The following is a 20,917-nucleotide window of genomic DNA, read 5'->3' as shown; positions in this document are numbered from 1 at the left end:
TTAGGTTGACACATTTTCTGAAAGCAAATCCGGAGATGTTAAGAAAGAAGGTGATAGAACCTCTAATCGCTTCATATAAGATCACCGATAATGTCAACCTTGAAATCCGAGGGAGAATCTCTCTTATCAACAAGTGCTACTTTGGACAATTTGGAAATTTCGATAATAAACAAATGCATCTTATCCTTAGATATGATTTTTAGCAAAATAGACGCCATTTTCCAGTTTTTTCCGAAACCTTCACAACTTCTAATGAACTTTATAAGTGAACTGAAGTATTTTGCAAGGACCGAGTTGAAGTTTTCTTTTCAAAGTCAACAGTCAATATTCCCGGTTATGTTAACCGGATTAGCTCGTATTGGACTTGCCTTTCCATAAATCTAGTGATGGTTTTTTGGATTTCACATTTAACTGTTATAATAAAAAACTATATCTGCGTCTGTATTTGAGTGAGGTAGCGTAACATATCAATGAGGTTTGTGTATTTGGAAATTCATACTCATCATTAAAGTTTTCATATTTACAGCATCTACATTGGAAGTAAATAAGTATCTTCGTGCTATAGCTGTCCGTATCAAGAGAGTGTTCCACTTAAAAATAACTCATTTTTTCGCTTCCTTTTTACGTAATTTTTTTTAGCAAAAACATGCACTCAGCGCTTTTTTAAATTATGCTCCCCATTTAAGTAAAGAAGCCACAATTTTTCAATATTTTTTAAACCTTTTTCCTGTATTTTCTTTCTTAATTATTTTAACTGACTTATTTTTCTCAAATCTTTATTGCAGATTGTCGAATTAATTGATGCCGCTGCAATTAATTCCACTGCTGTGCGTCTGGATTGGGTCATGCATGTCAGTGTGACGGAGAAATATGTTGAGGTAAGGTCGGCGGCGCTCAAATGATTGTATCTGAAATATTTTACTTTTACATAACTTACTTACTTTTACGCGTAAGTGCGTACATTAGCACACAAGGGCAGGTCAATTTGTTCTTAAAAAATGTAATACACTTTACTTCGGCGACTTAAGTCTTCTACTAGCAGTTCTGAATAAAGAACTCGATGGAAGCATAGCTGTAAAATGAATTTCTTCGAGACTCCTTATTTTAAATTTTATTTTATATTTATTAATCCCAAAAAAAAAAAAAATTATGAAAAAATGTATAAGCATAGCTATAAAATGGATTTTGGAATTAATAAATATAAAATAAGGAGATGATTTGGGATGAAACATTTGCATGTGATTTTAGTAATTAAAATGAGGAGGCTCAAAACGCACTTTACAGCAACACTTCTTTGCTTTTGCTTAGAATTGTCAGTAGATTATTTCAGTCACCGAAGCAAAGTAGATAACAAATTTACCCCGCCCTAATGCGAATATGTGTACATATGTACATATTCATAAAGTTTTTATCTCTTCTTTCAACTGCATTGCGAAACAGTTTTCTTTATTTTTCCATTCATTGTCTTCGTATCACTTGCATGATTTCTCTTCTCATCTTTTAACAGGGTCTTTATGTGCGTTACCGCGACATAAGCGCCAACTCGCAGCAGTATAATATATTAACTGTGTTAAATCCATCAATCGAATCGCATGTGGTCGGAAATTTAAAGGAGTATACGAAATACGAGTTTTTCCTCGCGCCTTTCTATCAGACACTGGAGGGTCAGCCGAGTAATTCGAAAATTGTGCAGACATACGAAGATGGTGAGTAACTGGAAGACTTTTTATTTCTTAAACACTACTGCCTGAACATCTTATTTATGGGGAAAAAATTGGAACATCACTAATTATCGTTTGTTAGAAAACCATTAATTTAAGTTTATATGGAAAAAAGTTTTATCTTGGAATGATTGTTTTACGGGCGAAAAAATGGCTCCATATGATAAAACATTGTCATTGTAGCACAAGAATACATTGCATTTTTTGACTAAAAGTACATGAACGGAATGAGCAATCATTTTGATAAAGATGTTTGTTTTTCATCCATCTTGGAATATATCCAAAATCATCCGTACCTACAGAATTTAACAAAAATGGTTTGACACTCTAAAAATTTGGCACTCGAAATAATTGAAATAATAATACTAGAACGAGCGATAGCCACTGATTTTGGGAACAACATATTATTTTAAGACGATTCGGTTGAATAATTTTTTTTTTCAAACATCAGGCCGAAAAAAGTCGTTTCGAGATAAATGAGTTTAAAGTTTGAGGTACAGAAGCGCGCGGACCGCTCTCTATCTATTTAATGTGCTCTAGAAGCTGTAATATTGGGAATTTCCGCATGAAAATTTCAAAGTATATTCTTAAGATACTACATTTTCAAAATATTGAAAAAACAAAAAAATCGATTTGTTGAAATTTCTGGACCACCGGCTCCCCTTAAACCTTAAGATTGAGGGAAAACTAGGAATTATCTTTGAAAGAAATATATGCTAAAGTAATTTCGTTTCGAAATATTCTTTTCAAAAACTTTAGATATTTTTTCAAATCTCTAGTATTTGAGACATAATTTTTACAGAGCAATGCTAATAAAAAAGTACTGCTGTGGGCAAAAAGTAAGGTGAATTTATTTGTCAAACTTCGCGGGATTAAAATTTCGCTCTATTTATTTTTTTCATGAGCTGGCAGCACTGTTAATAACATCTGGGCCAACTTTCATGTGAATGTCATTATCAGTAATATATTTACGCTTGTGTTTACCAAACGACCAAGACTGCATTTTTCGATTTTTACAATGTCTGATTTGATTAAGCAAAGAAGTGCCATCAAATTTTGTTTGCGGAATGAAATTTCGGCTGCGGAAACATTTAGGTTATTGCAGAAGGTATTTGGTGATTCGACCATGTCGCAGAAAAATGTTTATTAGTGGTACAAAGACTTCAAAGACGGTCGAGAACGTGTTGATGACTTGGAGCGCTCCGGACGACCATCGACATCAACAGATGACCAACGCGTCAATAAAGTGAAGGAGGTAGTGCTCAAAAATCGTCGGTTGACTGTTAAAGACCTTAATGATATGATCGGAATATCAGAAGGATCTGTGAAAACCATTTTGAAAGACCATTTGGGCCTACGAAAGTCAAGTCTCGTTTGGTACCGAAAACTCTCAATTTCTTGGAAAAAAGTCGTCGCGTTGATGTGTGCGAAACAATGCTTTCAGACTATCAGGACAAGCTCAAATGCATCATTACGAGAGATGAGACTTGGATTTATGCTTACATGCTTACACAGTATGTATTATTGCTTCGATTTTCATGAAATTTGGTGAAGATACTCTATCGTGCAGAAATTTGTTCCAAGAAATATTATATTTAGTAATTGCCGAGATATAAGTCTTTAAAATCCTGATTTTGCTAACGAGTCTGAGCGAAACAGAATAAATTTTTTCTACAACACTTTTTGATAAAAACAAATGTAAACGAAAAATGTATAGATACCAATTTTATTATCTTTTCCATTTCTTTCAAGTTTCGACATTCGTGATTTTTTTTAAATATGCTCAAATGCAAGCAATAATTTTTTTTTTCTTTCGCTAACTATTTTTGCATAATGAGAAAAGTGAGCGGAATTAAATTGAATAATTATTTTCGTAAACATTTCGTTCAATTAAAAAAAAAATTATTTTCATTTTTTTTTTTTTTAATTTCGATATTTCTGCTTTTATGCTAAAATACGAACCTGAAATTTTCTTTAAAATAGTGTCCAAATTTATGTGGGAAAAAATTCATAGTTTAATGTAAAAAGGTTACTCAATTCTTTAGCAAAATTTTTGTTTTTTTAATTTGAAATATCTTGTTTTAATATTTTTTTCTTTTTTAATTTCGAAATGTTTTGAATATCTTCAAGTAACAGCGTGGCATTTTTAAATAGCGTAGGCTTGCGTAAATATCATCATAGTTTAATGTAAAAAAGGTCGCTCAATTTTTTTGCAAAATTTTTGTAAAATATCTCCTTTGAATTTTTTTTTTTTTTTTTTTTTTAATTTCGAAAGGTTTTGAATATTTTCAAGTAATAGCTTGGCATTTTTTAAGCACTTAGGCATGAGCTGTATGAGCTTTACAACGACATAGACATAGCGCAGCGAATAAAGATCCAGCGGCTACGTTGGCCAGGTCATGTCGTCTGAATAGATACAAACGCTCCGGCTTTGCAAGTATTCGATGCGGTACCAGCTGGTGGGAACAGAGGAAGAGGAAGGCGAGGAGGCCTACGTTAGAAAAATCAGGTGGAGAAGGACTTGGCTTCACTTGGTGTATCTAATTGGCGCCGGTTAGCACGAGAAAGAAACGACTGGCGCGCTTTGTTAAGCTCGGCCAAAATCGCGTAAGCGGTTATCGCGCCAATTAGGAAGAAGAATAATATTTTTGATTTTTTCAGTTATGCTCAAATTAATGCTTCGATTTTTTTTTTACAATAATGTCTAACTTTGTATAGACCAAACAAATTTCATGATGGAATGTGGGGAAATTCTTTTAGTACATCTTTTTTTTTATTTAAATATGTTTTTGGTTTTTAATTGAAAATATATTATTTATTTTTAATCTTGGCATTTGAGTTTGTGTTCAAATACGCTCAAATGAAAGCTTAAGATTTTATCTTTAAAATGGTTCCTAACTTTTTATTGAGATTTTTTTATTTCATGATTGCCAGCTAATTTCTAAATATATAATTCCTCTGGCGCTTATCAAATGAATATTGTTTTAAATCCGCCATAAAAAGTAAAGACTTCAAATTAATTTAGTTTTTCAATAAGTTTTTAATTACTTAAAACTCGTAAAAATATTACGTAATACCGACAGTAAAATAGAATAGTATCAGGTAAAAAATATTCTCTTTGATTGGTGTGCTACGCCTGCTGAACTTTGAGCTTTAACAGTTAATAGCTGAAATATTTTAAGCTTTACAAATATTTGATAAAAACCGTATAGCCTGGAATAAAATTTTTTGTCTATTATTAACACAAAAAATATTTAAGGGCTTAAAATAGCACAACATATAATCGAGTAATTTGTTGTAGCTTTTTTGTCGCAAACAAACACTGGCTAAAGGTTATCACAACACTACTCGGACCAACCAACCAAACTGGCTTTAGAGTTGTGAGAACTTGAATTTAAAAATTGAAAACTTTAAAATCGGCAGGTGGGCGTTAAGTTGATAAAAAATTAAAAAATGGAAGAGATATGCCAGAAATAAACACACCTGCAAAAACACGCAAGCACACATTGAATCAGAGGAAATAACTACGGTCACAAGCGGAAATGCTGGTGGGAAAATAATCATATGAGTTGGCGTGTATGTGTGCCTGTGTGGGGCCAATAACCGCAGCCACTCACACGCACTTCTGCACTCAAGCTCCAACAGTACCTGAAGCAATACACCACGCCGGTGCACACAAACATTTATGCATATTTCATGGAATTTTCCACCAGCAGTTTTCCTGTAAAATGCCAATTTTTTCGCTGATTCACTTGTGCTGCATACAAACACATGCGCATAAATACCTCTATATTCATTTTTTCCAAGCGATTCAGTGCTTGCACTGACGTTCGCCTTACGTGGGTGGGGTGATGTTTAAAGCATACTGGCGCCTACACATATGCAACATTTCATGTTGGGGCTTTTCATTATTAACATGTTCGATGTGCGCTCACTCGTTTATAGTCAGCTAATAATACATACATGCATATATGTACATATACACACACTCTTTACAATTTTCCCGTATTTGCTTGTATTTTGTAGTGCCCTCCGCTCCGCCGGACAACATCCAGATTGGTATGTACAACTTGACGGCGGGTTGGGTGCGTTGGTCACCGCCGCCACCACAGCATCACAACGGCAACTTGTTGGGCTACAAAATCGAGGTAAGTGTCCTGTTGCAGATGGTTTGTATGCATTTTAATTTTTTCTACTCTTCGCCATATTTTTTCATATTAATATTTTATTTTATTTTGGATTTTATTTTTTATTACTTTTTTTGCTTACGCTGCCAATGTAAATGTAATTTTGTGGTTGAACGAGTGTATAAAGTTTATGAAAAATTAATTTGAAAACTTTTGCGCCACAATATAGTGCACACAAGTATAAGCATTTTGTATTGAAATTGCAATACACGTCAAAGTGGCACAGAAATATTAAATTTTTGTAAATTAAATTTCGTTGATATAAAAATATTTGAGTTTCTCACGCTTTTCAAATTTGGAGTAAATATTTATCTCTTATTAAAATGCTAAAAACCCTTGTATGCTTCCTCAGTGGTGACAGGATGTTGATAATATGTTTTTAATAAAAAATTACTGATTGCAAAGCGCTACAGAAAATTTTAAATGAACTAATTTGTTTTCCTTTTTATGCAACAATTGCATTCCCCGGCGAAATTTTATCAAATTAAATTTTTTTAATAAAAATGCTTTTTAGTTGAGTGGTTTCATGGATCTTTTGAGAGAAGAAAAGTGCGTGTAGCGTAGTACACATAACAGAAGTAAAACATTCAAGGCAGACAAAGAAAGAGGGAGAGACCCGAGAGAGAATGAGTGAGAGAGAGAGAGAGAGAGAGAGAAAGAATATATATGTCAATAAATTCACAACATTTGCAGAGTACACAAATGTAGGTAAACGCAGGAGACGAACCGTGGCAATAGCGCGCACTACTCCGAGCATTTATCACCCGCACAAACGCAGCGATTCCCGGACCGCAGCAACGACCCAAATTGCCCCAATTCAATTACAATAAATCCGACGCCAGAATGGATAGCACTTTATAGTACGCACAAGCACTAGCCAGGAAACGGAAATAAGCGCCAAAAAGTAGGCAAAAAACGCCAAAAAAATTGGGACCAAAAAACGGCTCAAACAGTAGGCTCCAAGAAAATATAACGCCAAGAAGTAGGCACCAAAAATATATTTCCTACAAGTTGGCACCACCAACAAACAAACATCAAAAAGTAGGCAGTGTTATTTCTCACTAGAAATTAGCAAGCACAAGGAAAAACTCAGGAAAAATAGCTTAAAGTGTATCTAAGATATATATAAGGTATAGCTCTCTCTCTCCTTTTCCTCTACGTTGTTTTTTTTTCTCTCTCTCTCGCGGAACGAAAATGCCCAAAACGTTGCATGGCCTTGAAATTTTACTCTCCATTCTCGCTTGTCCATCGACGCCTAAGAAGTTTCACTTCAAAATATGAAAAATATATTTCCATATAAAATAATTCATAAATGAAAAAGTCGGGTAGCAAAAAAATTCAAAAACCCAAAATTTGTATTACCTGCAAATGAAAACGTCTAACACATTTCCACCCAGAGAATTAAGTCATTGCCCTCTCTGTTGTATAAAGGCGGTAATTGTAATAAATCAAACGATTTTTCTTTACTTTTTGAAAATGAAAGCAATCTATGCATGTATCGATTTCTTTTTTAAAAGCTAAACGTAAATATTGAGGCTTTACGCGCATTATTAAAACCGATAATTTTTTCTAGTACTTGGTTCGCTTGTCCAGTAAAACTTTAAATACTTGATTTAGTTTTCGTTATCGGCAAGTGAAAACCTTAGCAAGCTCCCACCCATTTCCACCTAGAGATTTTAGTCATAGCATCCATTTGAGATTAAAATAAATCTACAAATCTCCTTCTAAAGCTAAACGCAAATACTGAACCTTTACGTTTATTAAAGTGGTATTATTCCATTCATGGTATGTTTCGAATAAAGAATTAAAAACTTTTGGTATCCAAAGGACATCAAACCACACTATAAATAGTGCCCCCTAAAATATTGTATGACACATAAACACTTCCGTTCAAACTACTATTTATACTTGAAAAGAAAATTTCACCGAATTTTCACTGTGCTTTATGCAGTTGACAGCGTTAGTGGTAGGCCGGAATACCGGTTGCTAGAATTGCTAACAGTAATCAGCAATCATTTTCTGGCGACAGTGCTATGATCGTTTGTAGATCAAACGGCGACTAACCAAAGTCCGCTATGGGTAGAAGGTTCATTATCTACAATAGTATTTCCATGTGCACCGTACAGCTCATTGCACCTGACTATCTTTACGGAACTTTGAAGTAGTTAATTCTGGAGCTATAATTTTCAGTGAAATCTACGACCTTTCAAAAAAAAAAACACATTTACTCTCACCTGCACACTCCTCGCTAGTTCAAAGTGTACTTTAGTACTATCTCTATCAGGTTTTCTGCGAAGAACTTTTGCTTGCAAAATATGACATAATTTTTCCAATTACAAGTCAACTATACCGCGAAATTATGTTTCACTCTAAAAACGCGCAAAACATCAAAAACGGGAACACAAAGTTTTTTTCTTGAGTTTGATTTAGTTCATTCGAGTAGGTTACAGAAAAAATATTTGAAAAAAATGACAGCAAAAAATAATATAAGTAAATTCATGTGTAACTAATTAATATAAAAATATGTACCTCGTTGGAAATCCCACGTTAATATTTTAGTCATTATAAATATTCAAATATGTCAGCATTTCATTATTTTATATTTATTTATCTCATTCCTCGCTAGGTGACCGCTGGCAATACTCTAAAGGTCCTGGCAAATATGACGCTGAATGCTACAACGACTTCAGTATTGCTCAATAATCTGACCACTGGCGCCACCTATAATGTACGCCTGAATTCGTACACCAAAGCGGGTGAAGGGCCCTATTCAGAGCCGGTGAGTATGATAGATTTACAGAAGACGTAAAGGTGTTCGCTTGAATTACTTAACTCACTTTGATTGCATTCGTATGTATTGACACTATTCCCCTATCTCCATCTCTCTCCGCCTCTTTCTGTGACAGGTCTCACTGTTCATGGATCCTACACATTTGGTGCATCCGCCACGCGCTCATCCTAGCGGCTCACACAGCGGCATTGCCGGCAGTCATGGCCATCCTGGTGGTCCGGGTGTAGACGGCAGCCATTATGCTTATCATCCTGCTGGCATGCCGGACGATGCGGCCACCACAACCACACATCATAAATCATCAAATGTGGTGCATCAGACGTGGTTTATGGTATTGGTGATAGTCTTTCTGCTAGCCATATTCTTTGTCACTGTCGGTGTAATGGTATTCTTCAAGCGGCGTCACAAGTTAACCAAAGAGCTGGGACATTTAAGTGGTGAGTATCTTTTTTAGCTGATTAAATGAAATTTGATAATGTGAAAATTAAATGGCATAGAGAAATTGGAGTGAAATGGTATTGGTAATGAAGCTTCATTGGTTTAAAGAACTATAACAATATAATGTGTATACACATATATGTGTGTAATATATTATATTAATATTAGTGTTTTTGGGAAAAAATATAGTGTACCCACAATATGAAAACAATGAGTATAGCGCGATAAGCCGAGTTCCGCTTTAGGTGTCCTCGGAATCCCTCATTACCTATTTTAATGGCCATGAATCATCTATGAGTTCTTTGACTAGTATTAAGAATCTTATTGGTAACTTAGGGCCAGCTTTTCAATGTAGATTTACGTGTGCTTTCCTGGTAAAATAGATTTAAACGCTCAATTTTGAAGTCTTAAACTGGTTATTTGCGCGTCATTTTTGATTCATACGTTTCAATTCCTTGTGATAGAACTCAGCAGTCGGTTTTGCTAGTGTTTGCAAAAATCAATAATGCACAACTCTCTTGCTAGTCCCAAAACCATTATACTGCGCTCGTGGAGCTTCCTATCAGGTAACTCTTCGTTTTCAAGACGCTGGTGCTTGTGAAAAACACTCCATTGAAACCTAATGAATCCAAATTTTTTATCCTACGTGCTATAACGGAAACCCTTTTGAAATAGACATAACTAGTTATTTACTTGTCTAGGTGGCACATGGGTGAACATACAAGTATTACTAAATCAACTCTGGTGGTATATTTCATATAAAAATATAATGAGATTTAACGAATAGATAAAATAGAAATAACGAAAACGCATCCGCTTTGCTGGGTCTAGGTCTCTTTTGACCTTTATACCACAAAATAACTAGGATATATAGTAAATTTTGTGTGTCGAGGGAAAGGAACACTGTAGCCACAAAGATCTTTTGTATCATAGAAATTAATCTTAACGCATATATGTATGTAGGTATACAATTCTCTCAATGTTCTAAAAAAATCCACTAAAATGTAAGACAAAAAAACATTAAAACAAATTAAATCCAAATCAAAATGGAACAAATAAAGGCACTTGAACTCGTCGCTTATTTTCCGAAAATTTTTTCTACCGTGGGCGTTTGAGCCTCTATAAATATAAAAATGTTCTGCTCCATTCACAGCTCTATTCCTTTTGGTGTTGCTGTGTCAAATTTCTAGTTTTGCCATCAACTGAATTATTTTCTAAGAAAAGTGATTGCTAAAAAGTCCTCTTCTAATGATGGAAGTTGAAAATTTAAATCTACTTTGCGTGAAAAAATGATATTTTTTATTCACTTGATCAAAGCCGCAGAGAAAAATGTTAAGATAAAAACAGGTTTTGTTCGAAAATTTTTATTTGATTTATTCAATAATGTGTACATCTATCATTCTTCTAGAAAAAACTGTCAGAAAAAACTGGAAAAACTAGCACATTGCTAAAGATATTCGTTCTTTTATTACATTTATTCAAAATATGCTACGATCGTGCGTGCGCAAGAGATAGCGTTTTTTCTTCGGAACATACCTCAAAATGAGATTGGGCTCCTAGAGTTAAAGGTGATTGGTGGACATCAACGTCAACATAAAATGGACAGACAGACAGTAGATAGACTTAAGGGGGTAGTATGGTATTTTTTTTTTTTTCATTTTTTTTTTTTTTTTTTTTAAATTATTCTATAACATCTTAAGATTATTGTGTGAAAGTTTGAAGTGCATTAGAGTAAAATTGACAAAGACACAAAGGATTAAGTATCTACCTCTCCAACCGGATTTCACGCTGCCGAAAATCTTTAAACGCGTTTTTCTCACACTTGCCTTTTTTACGGTCGGTGTCCACTGTAGATTCATATCTACTGCACCGATTCTTTTCAAATTTGGTTTTTTTTGTTTCTTTACTTTATTCACGAGGTAATGACGTCGAGTTTTTTTTTTTTTTAAATTTTGTCATATTTTAAAACAACAAAGTTTTCAAGTTTTTTTTATGAGAAATCGTTGTTTTGACTTCAAAGCGCTTTAAAAAATTAAAAAAAAAAAAAAAAAAAAAAATTCGACGTTGTTACCTGCGAAACTTTATTAGCTGATGAAATCAATTTGGTTTTTTGATTTTAGTTGATCCAGTAATGAGTTCTGAGGGACACCGCAATAAAACTTTTTTATGAGACGTCCGCGAAAATTCGCTGCCACCAACTCATTTCTTCATAAAAATCAATGAAAATTTCACACAATATTCTTTAAATATGACTTTATAATGAAGTAATTTTAAAATTTTGAATAAATCAACTGTGTCGACAAAAAAAATTTCGAAAAATATGCTTGTTTTACACCGAATTAACCATACTACCCCCTTAACCGATGCATGTGAAAATGCAGTTGATGCTGACCAGTGATTTCAGCCCTACCACAGGCATAATATCCTCGTCAACGAGCGAATAACTTTCGTAGGATTTATCTTAATAAAACCATCATAGTCAGAACTTTATACTTCGCTTAGTATTTATGTATAAAAAACGTAGATCATTTCTACGAAAGAGCGTCATTCAAAAACAATGGCTCCAATGGATCGTAGATGGCTTGTTTGTAACAATCATTTTAGACGGATGTTATTACCTGCTTGCATTTATAAAAAATATATTTATAAAAGAAAAAAACATAAGTATTACAGTATAGGTGTCAGGGCAAACATGGAAAGAAAATCTCTATCCCACAAACATGTTTTTTGGTAACAACACCTGAATTTTATGGCAAAAGGAAGAATTCATCACAAATTTAAGGTGAATATAGGCCTTTTCTTTTCGCAAAGCGTTAGGAAGTGGCGAATAGATGAAGCAACTGATACAAATGAACAGATATTGGCAACGGAGGAAGGGAACTGCCTTAAATTACTTGTGTTGGAGAGGCCGTACAATATACCAGCCTAATGAGCTACAGCCATACTCGCCAGCGGCGAATCTTACTCGGTAACTTTGTTGTTGCCACTTTTTTTAATCCAAAAATTATTAAAATTGCCTTTTAATATAAATCAAAATCGGAAATTGCTTGCCTTTTCCTTTCAAAAATGTAATCTTGCTTATTATTTGGTAATTGTTAAATACATTAAGTACTATATTTAATTTTATACGTCAACGGAACCGGGGGTACCAAGTAGTATATTGATATATGTATACTAAAGGTGGTGGCATTGGGAAATTCTAGTGTTCCCAGGCGCCATCTGACATTGCCATTGAAAGTTTGATATATCTTACCGTAAGCGCAAGCAGAACGTTTTGATGTGTGAGCCTTATTAGTCTTGTTTAGAGTGGATTTAAATATTCATATTTCAGCAATAAAATGCAGCTAAGCCCTGAATGCTATTATTATTCACAGTTTTTGATGTAGATTAACAAGACAACTTTAACTTTTTCGTTATACATTGAGCAAGCAACTTAAAAAAGCGGTACAATGAACTTTTCCATGGTCCTTGTTCGCTCTCCGGCAAATTCCAGGAAAATCATTCAAAATCAGTTGTTTTGGTAGAAAATTTTGATGCTGTGCTCGAAATATTTGGGAAAGATCGTCATGTCACATGCTGCGAAACTGAGGTATCCTTTGGCATTAATATGACGAAAACCTCTAAGAATTTGTATTATTACCTTGAGGCAAAAAAGGTATATTCATATTGGGTTCCACGCGAATTAAAAAACGCCCTGGAAACGCTACTGGGCAAAGTGTTTCGAAAATTGTTTGAACCAGTGTGAAAATGTGAAAGTCATCCTGGAGAATATTTGAAAAACAATAAGTCGATTTCAACCACCAACGCTCGATTTTTCATTGTTAGACCACAAATTCAATATAAAGAAGAACTCTCGTTTAAGATATCTGATTTTTTTGTAATGTATTTGAAAATGTTTTTTTCTTTAGTCGCCACCTCACAATCTTTTACTCATTCCGAATAATAAATGGTTTAAAAGCACTGAAAGAAATCCACATTGCCTCTTCAATATTTTTCGGTCTCATTAATTCGGCAAACTTTCACGTTGATAATTATAAAAATCGCTTACATCATACAGTATTTACATAAATATATATAAGTATATTCAACGCGTTGCAAGCAATTAATTGCAACTTTTTGTACTTGAGAGAAATACCTCTTGCATTCTTACAAATTAATTGCTGCTTCATCTTTACTCATTTGCGTTCGCAATTGTGTTAAATTCCATTATCCACGTTCCCAACATTGTTAAAATATGAAAATAAGCAGAAAATACAAAAATTTACGAATTACCCAAATTTTGTTTTCAACATCATATTTCATCACTCAATGTTCTTACTTTCTTCCTTGCTTTATTATTATTATTACGCTGCTGTTGCTGTTGTTGCTGTCTCCTGCCCGCACCAACTGCAGTAGTCAGTGCCAACGAAATCACCGCGCTAAATATTAACGGTAAGGATAGCCTGTGGATTGACCGCGGCTGGCGCACCACCGATACCGACAAGGATTCCGGCTTGAGTGAGACGAAACTGCTATCGAATGCGAACAGCCAATCGAATTACACTTCAGATGGTGGCACCGACTATGCGGAAGTGGATACGCGCAACATGAGCACCTTCTACAATTGTCGCAAGGTGAGCATAAAGAAATGCATACGTATATATATAAGTATATGCTAAAAGCAAAAATATGCAAACATTTTGCATGTTATTCTTTTAATTTCTCCTCTTTGCTGCCCTTTCCGCTACTCAGAGTCCTGAAAATCCAACGCCATATGCTACAACAATGATTGTTGGGGCTTCTTCGACAGAGACTACCTGCATGAAAACTTCCTCATCGAGCACCGATCAGGATTCGGGCACACATTCGCCCAACTCAGATGGCAATACACCACAGTGTGGGGGAGGCGGTATTAGCGGCGGCGCTACGGCGCCTGGTATGCCACCTGCAAGTAGTGGCAAACACAACTATCATCCATATCCGCCAGGTGAGTGCAATGTGCAGAAAAGTAAATATTTTTACTGATTGTTTTTTTTTTGTGTGATTTTTTTCTCATTTTTACTTTGAGTTTATTTCTTGTATTAAATACATTTTGATTATGTTTATATGTTGTCTTGTCATAATCCTGTCGATTTAAGTGTTGATGGCGTTACTCACTAAAGTGTTTTTGCATTTTACATTTCGTGCTGCTTTGCGTTTTTTGTCATTCTAAATGATTTTGGCTTTTACTATTTTTCTCTTTTAGTTTTGAGTTTTCCTTTTCATTTTTCTATTTGCATAAATATAAATATAGAAAGAAATATATGTAGGGCATACGTACGAAAAGGTTTACCCAGCTGGAAAATGTAGTAGTATCGTTGCGGTCTAATTCTAAACCACGCCAAATTCATATTCGTGTTCCATATAAGCAACTGGGGAATTTAGGTTGAGGATGTCCATGCTTCTCATAAAAATATCTGCCGTTCGGAGTCGGCTTAAAACTGTAGGTCCCTCCATTTGTGGAACAACATCAAGACGCACACCACAAATAGGAGGAGGAGCTCGGCCAAACACCTAACAGAAGTGTACGCGCCAATTATTTATTTATTTTTTATATGTGTCTAAGGTAGTGCCACTTTTGTGCTGCTGCATTTTATTATAGTATAGAACTAAAAATGTTCAGTAGTCCTTTGGACTCGAATGCGCTTCAGGACAGTCGGCTATACCACAAAATGTTTTACAAGTACTTAAAATAATTTAAGTTTATTTTAAAATCTGCTAAATTTACTTCAGAGAGCCTAAATTATGCTTCCAGATATACCAAATGTAATTCAGAATTTTTAAAATGTATTTTAAGGACTTACACCCTGCGACAAAACGGTATCCCATTAAGAGAATTTTTTTTTCAATATAAATTTTTGTTTTTTATATAAAATTATAAATCAATCTAAAGAATAACCAAGTAAATCTTATTTTAAAAATTTGTGCAAAAATCAAGAAAAGTTCACAAGCTTTTCATCGCAATTCCACAGGTTTTAGTTAGAAATTTTATACAGATTTTTGGACGATATTTGCGTTTTTTTTTTTGGTGTAGAAAATGCAAGGAAAAAAATTATAAAAGCAGAACTTCATAGGTAGAGATTCCAATTAAAAGCGATGGAATTCTGATGGAAAGCTCGAGAAATTATTCCAAGTTATTATAAAATTTTAAAATTGGATTTATATAATTTATGTTAGACAATGAGCTTTACTTTTATAAATTAAAATAATTAAATTTCAAAATAAAAGAAGAGGAATAGTCAAAAATGGTTCCCTTTAAATTTCTTGTATTTTGCTCAAATATTAGTACTTCATTTTTAAGTTCATAATTCATTCACTTAAATTATCGAAAAAATGTGAAAATAAAGAAGTTCAGCTAAATTAATTTCAGCTAAATGAATTGCAGCTACCGCCATTAAAGAATTAGAATATAATTTTCCGAGAGACTTTTCGGAATTTAGATTATTTGGTCTGTGTAATAAGTCACACTTAACGATGGAATTTGACTCATCGTCATTAACCTTTTTCTCTGGTGATCACGCTACGCTCTTGTGAGGGAAAAGTCATCTGTCGGAATTGTGTAAGCTACATAGACAGCTCTCAAACATATTTATGTAGTTTACAAAGTTTTGTATGCCGATCTTTTTCACGGCGAAAATATACCCGGAGGTTTGCTAATGCCTGCTGAGGGGCGACCGTTATTAGAAAACCCTTTTCAATCATTTGACGTTTCATGCCCGGCGATTTGAAACTGATCCCTTCAGAATGGAAGTCACGCACCAACCCATTCACCTAGGGCGGCCACCTAGGAATAGCCTATTCGAGCTAACGAGTTATAGCAGGTTTGTAGGCATGACTCAGTTAAGGCTCATAGCAAATCCAAAAAGACCTTGAATAATCACTGGAAGTCGCACAGCAAAGTGTCTGAAACCATTTGTGATTTGGCAGCGTTAGATTGTTTTTTATGGGGTGCCATGAAGAATCGATGTTATGCGAATAATTCATTAGCGATTCAGTTTCTTAAGGCGATATTCGCAAACCATTCACGAGATTGAGTCAGAGAACATCATCAACAGGATACGCTACTGCGAAGTCAGCCGAGGCAATCACATGAATGAAGTCGTGTAAAGTAATGGGAATGTTTGGTCAATAATATTCCGAAAACAAATATATTTTTGCTCTTTTTTATTTTTAAAATGAAACCACTATGTACTCGTAAACAAACCGTTATAACTTCAAAAGTTAGGAAACTGGCTGAAGCTGCGTTAAGGTCTAATTTTGCTTTGTCTAAAATGCCTCTTGAGTGTCAGAAAGAAGATCTTTTTATATCTTCTTTGCCACTCGCGCTTAAAATGGTTCACAGTTGACAAAATCGCACTAGGTCTGAACCAGAAATGTGTTCCACTACTATGACTTTTCCCTGCAGGAATTTTGTATTATATTTGCACAAATTCATGTGTGCAACACACATACGAGTAAGCTTCTGTTTTGAAAAAGTACCAAAAAAAATTAAAAGATATCTAGCTTTACTGCCACTGAGTTCCCGTTACATTTGGAAGCTTTCATTTCGTCCTTGTCATTGATATCCTTTTGTTTCCCTGTAAGTTACACATACACAGGCTCGTCTACTGTCCCATATATGCATGTGCGCATGATTGTTTGTGATTTTTATCCGATTTAGCAAAAGATTTGCTATCAATTTGCGCTTTACTTTATTTTCAACTGCCAGTAACGTGTCTGCTTTCAATTATCCTTTTTTTATTTTTATTTTAATTTGTTTTATTTATTTTTTGTTTTTTTTTTCGCTATCACAATATTCATAGCCTGCCATTGGCCTCGTAAAATTGCTTTTGTTTTCGCACTCGATTAGATTTGCTTAAAGAGATTTCGACATTTTTTAGGTTTTTCATCTGATATCCTTGATATCCTTTATTTCGCCAATGGTGAATATTTTTTCCTTTCATTTTGACTTTGCTTACATTTCAGTTCATTTGTTTCTTCATACATACATACGTATATACAATACATGCACACATAGAAATGTGCTTTTATTTCACTTTACTATTCCTCTGCAATACGTTTGCCAGCAGGCAGCCTGGTACGAGTATTAGTGCTGATTGCTATTGACAGCTGTTCAAGTGGGGGACCGCCACTTTTCATTCATCCATTCATCTGATTGCATTGTAATTTCAACCCCTGCAGCAAGGATCTGAACTGCCGGCTCTGTCACACAGCTTTGTTGGACTTTAATTTTTTTTTCTGTATATTCTTTCTTCTGCTGCTCGTACTGCCTGCCATTATTATTTCTTGTGTGATTTGTTCAGTTTATCCTTCGCTAAGTTGGCATTTCTCGTATTTGCAAAATTAAAAATTCAATTACTTGCGGCAAAACTTCTCTTGCCTCCTATTTCCTTTCTGTTCAGTTCTTTCCCCATTTGGCCTTTGAAGTATTTCCTCTTTCCAAGTGTTAGATAAGTAACTTGGCGCTGCCTTATGTGCGGTATGTGTGGCATGCGGGCATATACTCGAACGTACATGTAGTGTAGATAGGAAATAAATACTTAGACTGCCAGCCGACGGCAGTTTTCTGCTTTGCCGCAGCAGTTAAGTTGCTCTAGATTTGCAGTTGATAAATTGCGGTAATGCGGCATTAGTAATCTACACTCAGTAGTACTAAGTACTTGAATGCCACTTTTTATTTCAATTTGCTGCAGGCAGAACAGTGATTTCTTCAAACGTTTGGTGGCATCCGGTCTACATATTTTATTAATTTAGATTTGCATAAATTGCACGTACTTGGTTATGAAAAGTGATATTTATTATATTTTTTATGATATTTTTGTTTTTTAGAAAGCTGGTAAATAAAAAAAATATGGTCTGGAAATAAATAGCATATTATTTTTTTTATTTCATCGGTGAACTAATACAAAATAGTTAGAATTATTTGATTTAATATCCTCTACTTTGTTTAATAAATTTTGCTTATTTTGAAGAAAGTTTTGCAATAAACCGATTCCATGTCAGGTGATCCAAATATTTCGCCATTGTCGTAAAGTGAACAAATTTTTAAAATAACCTAATAATTTCGAGGTTTATTCAATGTTGGTATTTTGGTATAGAATTTTTAAAAATTAAATATTTTCTGTTCTTTTTAAAATTTGTATTACTTATACTTTTTGTACATTTTTATTTTTCCGAGGCAAAATATATGCACATTAGAGAAAAATGTGTCTGTCAATTTGGATGTATGTTGTGCCAGTATGTGGGTTGTCGTTTCTCTAAAGACGTATTTATTTTACCAATTTGCTGAAGAAATGTGAATGAAACTCGACAAGTTATGGTGAACTCATTCTAAAACTTGCAGAGGTTACTTAGCATGATTCAATTATTAAAGGTTTGCTCACTTATCACATTCGAATTCTGACACTCCCTTACAAAAGGTCGCATTTAAAAATGGATGAAGAAAATGGAAATATTAAATAACTTTTTGCTTAAAATGGTAGCAAAATAGTCCGTTTTTAGTTAAATTATAAAAAAACATATAGTATAAACGGAAATTACCAACTATGATATTAAAAAAATAGTTTAACTTAATGCCAAAATTATATTTTGCGAATTAATTTTTAAATTCAAAACTGATCACGAAGTATCGCACTATTATGTTACCTAAGTATTACCTTAAATTCTTTCATAGAAGAAGCGAATTCAATATGAAATTGGTTGACTAAAAACAACTTTGAATGTACTCACGGCGCTTTACTTTACCATGCCTCGCCCACTTAAGTTTGGAGTTTTGACCACCCAGTCAAGAATATTTTTACATTCATAAATACTTAACCAACTACCTGCACCTATTTAAACTAGTTATTATTATATCGACGGCAGCTGCCGTAGTCGAATAGCTTGCTGCGTGACTACCATTTGGAAGTGCAAGGATTCAAAGCCCCGGGCCTGAAACACCAAACGATAGGAAATGATGTTTGTAATAGCGGTCGCTCTTCGGCGGGCAATGGCAAACCTCCATTTCTGCCTGTATTTCTGCCATAAGAAAGCTCCTCATAAAGTCATCAGCCATCCGGAATCTGTGATTAATTACATATTGCTAAATGAGCTCTTGTTAGTAACTTATGTAGTTTTAAAGTAACCTAGTAAGTACTTTCCCAACCTATATTTGAAAGGCATCGGGCTCAAATTGTCAAAACGTCCATCTTTCACGTTCATTGCCCCAAAAAAATACGCTATCATATCCTGATTTAAACTGTATGTCAGGACGTTTTCCATATCGTTTTGGTTATGGACATACCGAGCAAGTTCTTGTGCATAAAAACCCTTTTCAAAGCCACATTTTTTTACTACAAATTTTATTTTTCTTCCACTTTTGCTAAAAATTTCTAGAGTTAGCAACCCAGTGTCTTGCTAAGGGAGCCGATTTGTCAAGCTGCTTACTGAGCAAACCTTTTATTATTGAATCATGGTTACTGAGCATTGTGTCAGCTTTTAATAAATAAAATAAACGAAAGTCTCTTCATTTAAATATATTACAAAAATAAAAGTTTTTGACAAACAATATAATTTTTATGTCAAAAAACTGTTTTTAAAAAGTGTATTTTTTATTAACTCAAAAATCTTCAAAATGTTAAAAAAATACCATATTTTCAACCTACAGTAAAACTCAAAGTTATGCAATTTGTTTTCAAAATTTTCCAGTATATTTCATTTCATGCTCAAGCCTACAAAATAAACAATTTTTAGAAGAATTGTCAACAATGTCTAGGATGACCTGAAACGATATATTTCTACGATTGAAGGTTCCTCATACTTTTTCGTGAACAATTTTATCAGTTAATTTTCACTCGACTCGGTTGATGACGGTTTTGTATCGTTAAGAAAATTTTAGAAATAGCTAAGATGATGGTGATCGCTTGGTGCCAGATTATGAGTGAAGTGAAAACAAAGGGTAAATTTTTTGTACTTTACTTGACAGGCGGTCGTCGTAGTCGAATGGGTTGGTGCATGACGACCATTTGGAAGTGCTCGTGCTCGTCACTCCGTGATAAAAATAGTTGTTGCTGTTAGCCCTCGCCTCTCGGCATGGAATGGGAAATGACCGAACATATTTCTCTTCATACCGTTCGCAGGTGGCACAATATTGTAGAACTTGGTTCGTCCAACAGGCGCCAGTTAGCACAATGAAGAAACCACTGGCGACCTAACTAAATTCGGCCAAAACCGTTTAAACGTCAATCGATCGCTTGAAACAATTAATAAAAAACATCGAAATAGCTTTTGGGGTATCATTTTTGCAAAAATAATAACTGATTACACCAGCTCAAAACGGCATCAACACTTAGTGTCTGTGGATGCAGTGGCTTCTGGACATTCTCGTTTGAGTTTTTTGTTTGCAGAAATCATATACTCGTTTATATACATGAATTAAAATAATACAACAAATTTAAGTATTTTGAGCTTTACTAAGATTGAGGGCGTGGTAAGCCACTCCATATATGTACATATATGGGCTAATGAACTACATATTGGACTAAGCCATAGATTGGATTGTTGTAAATTTGTTTATTTCCAGGACGCTAGAAGCGTGCTTGAATATTTTTGTTTTAGTATTTCTTAGTATTTAAATTAACTTATTTTTAATATTCCTTTTTGTGCCTTATTCTGTTTACAAGAATACATTATTGATAAGAGCGTAACATATTTTTGAACTAAATATTAACCTCAATCCTCAATGTTGTCTACAATTTCATGTCACCTTCAACTTCCGGCTCCTC

At 34.3% G+C, this 20,917-nt stretch overlaps 1 protein-coding gene across 1 annotated transcript in view; it reads left to right on the top strand.

Annotated features, from left to right (window-relative positions):
* The window catches only part of LOC128867648 (protein sax-3), a 157,674-nt gene that overhangs the window by 134,584 nt on the left and 2,173 nt on the right, over positions 1-20,917 (top strand). Inside the window, exons 11-17 of the mRNA XM_054109071.1 lie at positions 786-878; positions 1,508-1,706; positions 5,748-5,869; positions 8,535-8,687; positions 8,815-9,136; positions 13,533-13,750; positions 13,869-14,103. Coding sequence (XP_053965046.1) covers positions 786-878; positions 1,508-1,706; positions 5,748-5,869; positions 8,535-8,687; positions 8,815-9,136; positions 13,533-13,750; positions 13,869-14,103 — 1,342 coding nt within the window. The remainder of the gene's footprint in view (positions 1-785; positions 879-1,507; positions 1,707-5,747; positions 5,870-8,534; positions 8,688-8,814; positions 9,137-13,532; positions 13,751-13,868; positions 14,104-20,917) is intronic.

This window comes from Anastrepha ludens, chromosome 6 (genome assembly GCF_028408465.1).
Source record: "Anastrepha ludens isolate Willacy chromosome 6, idAnaLude1.1, whole genome shotgun sequence".
NCBI lineage: Eukaryota > Metazoa > Arthropoda > Insecta > Diptera > Tephritidae > Anastrepha > Anastrepha ludens.
This window is presented reverse-complemented; position numbering and strand designations above follow the sequence as displayed.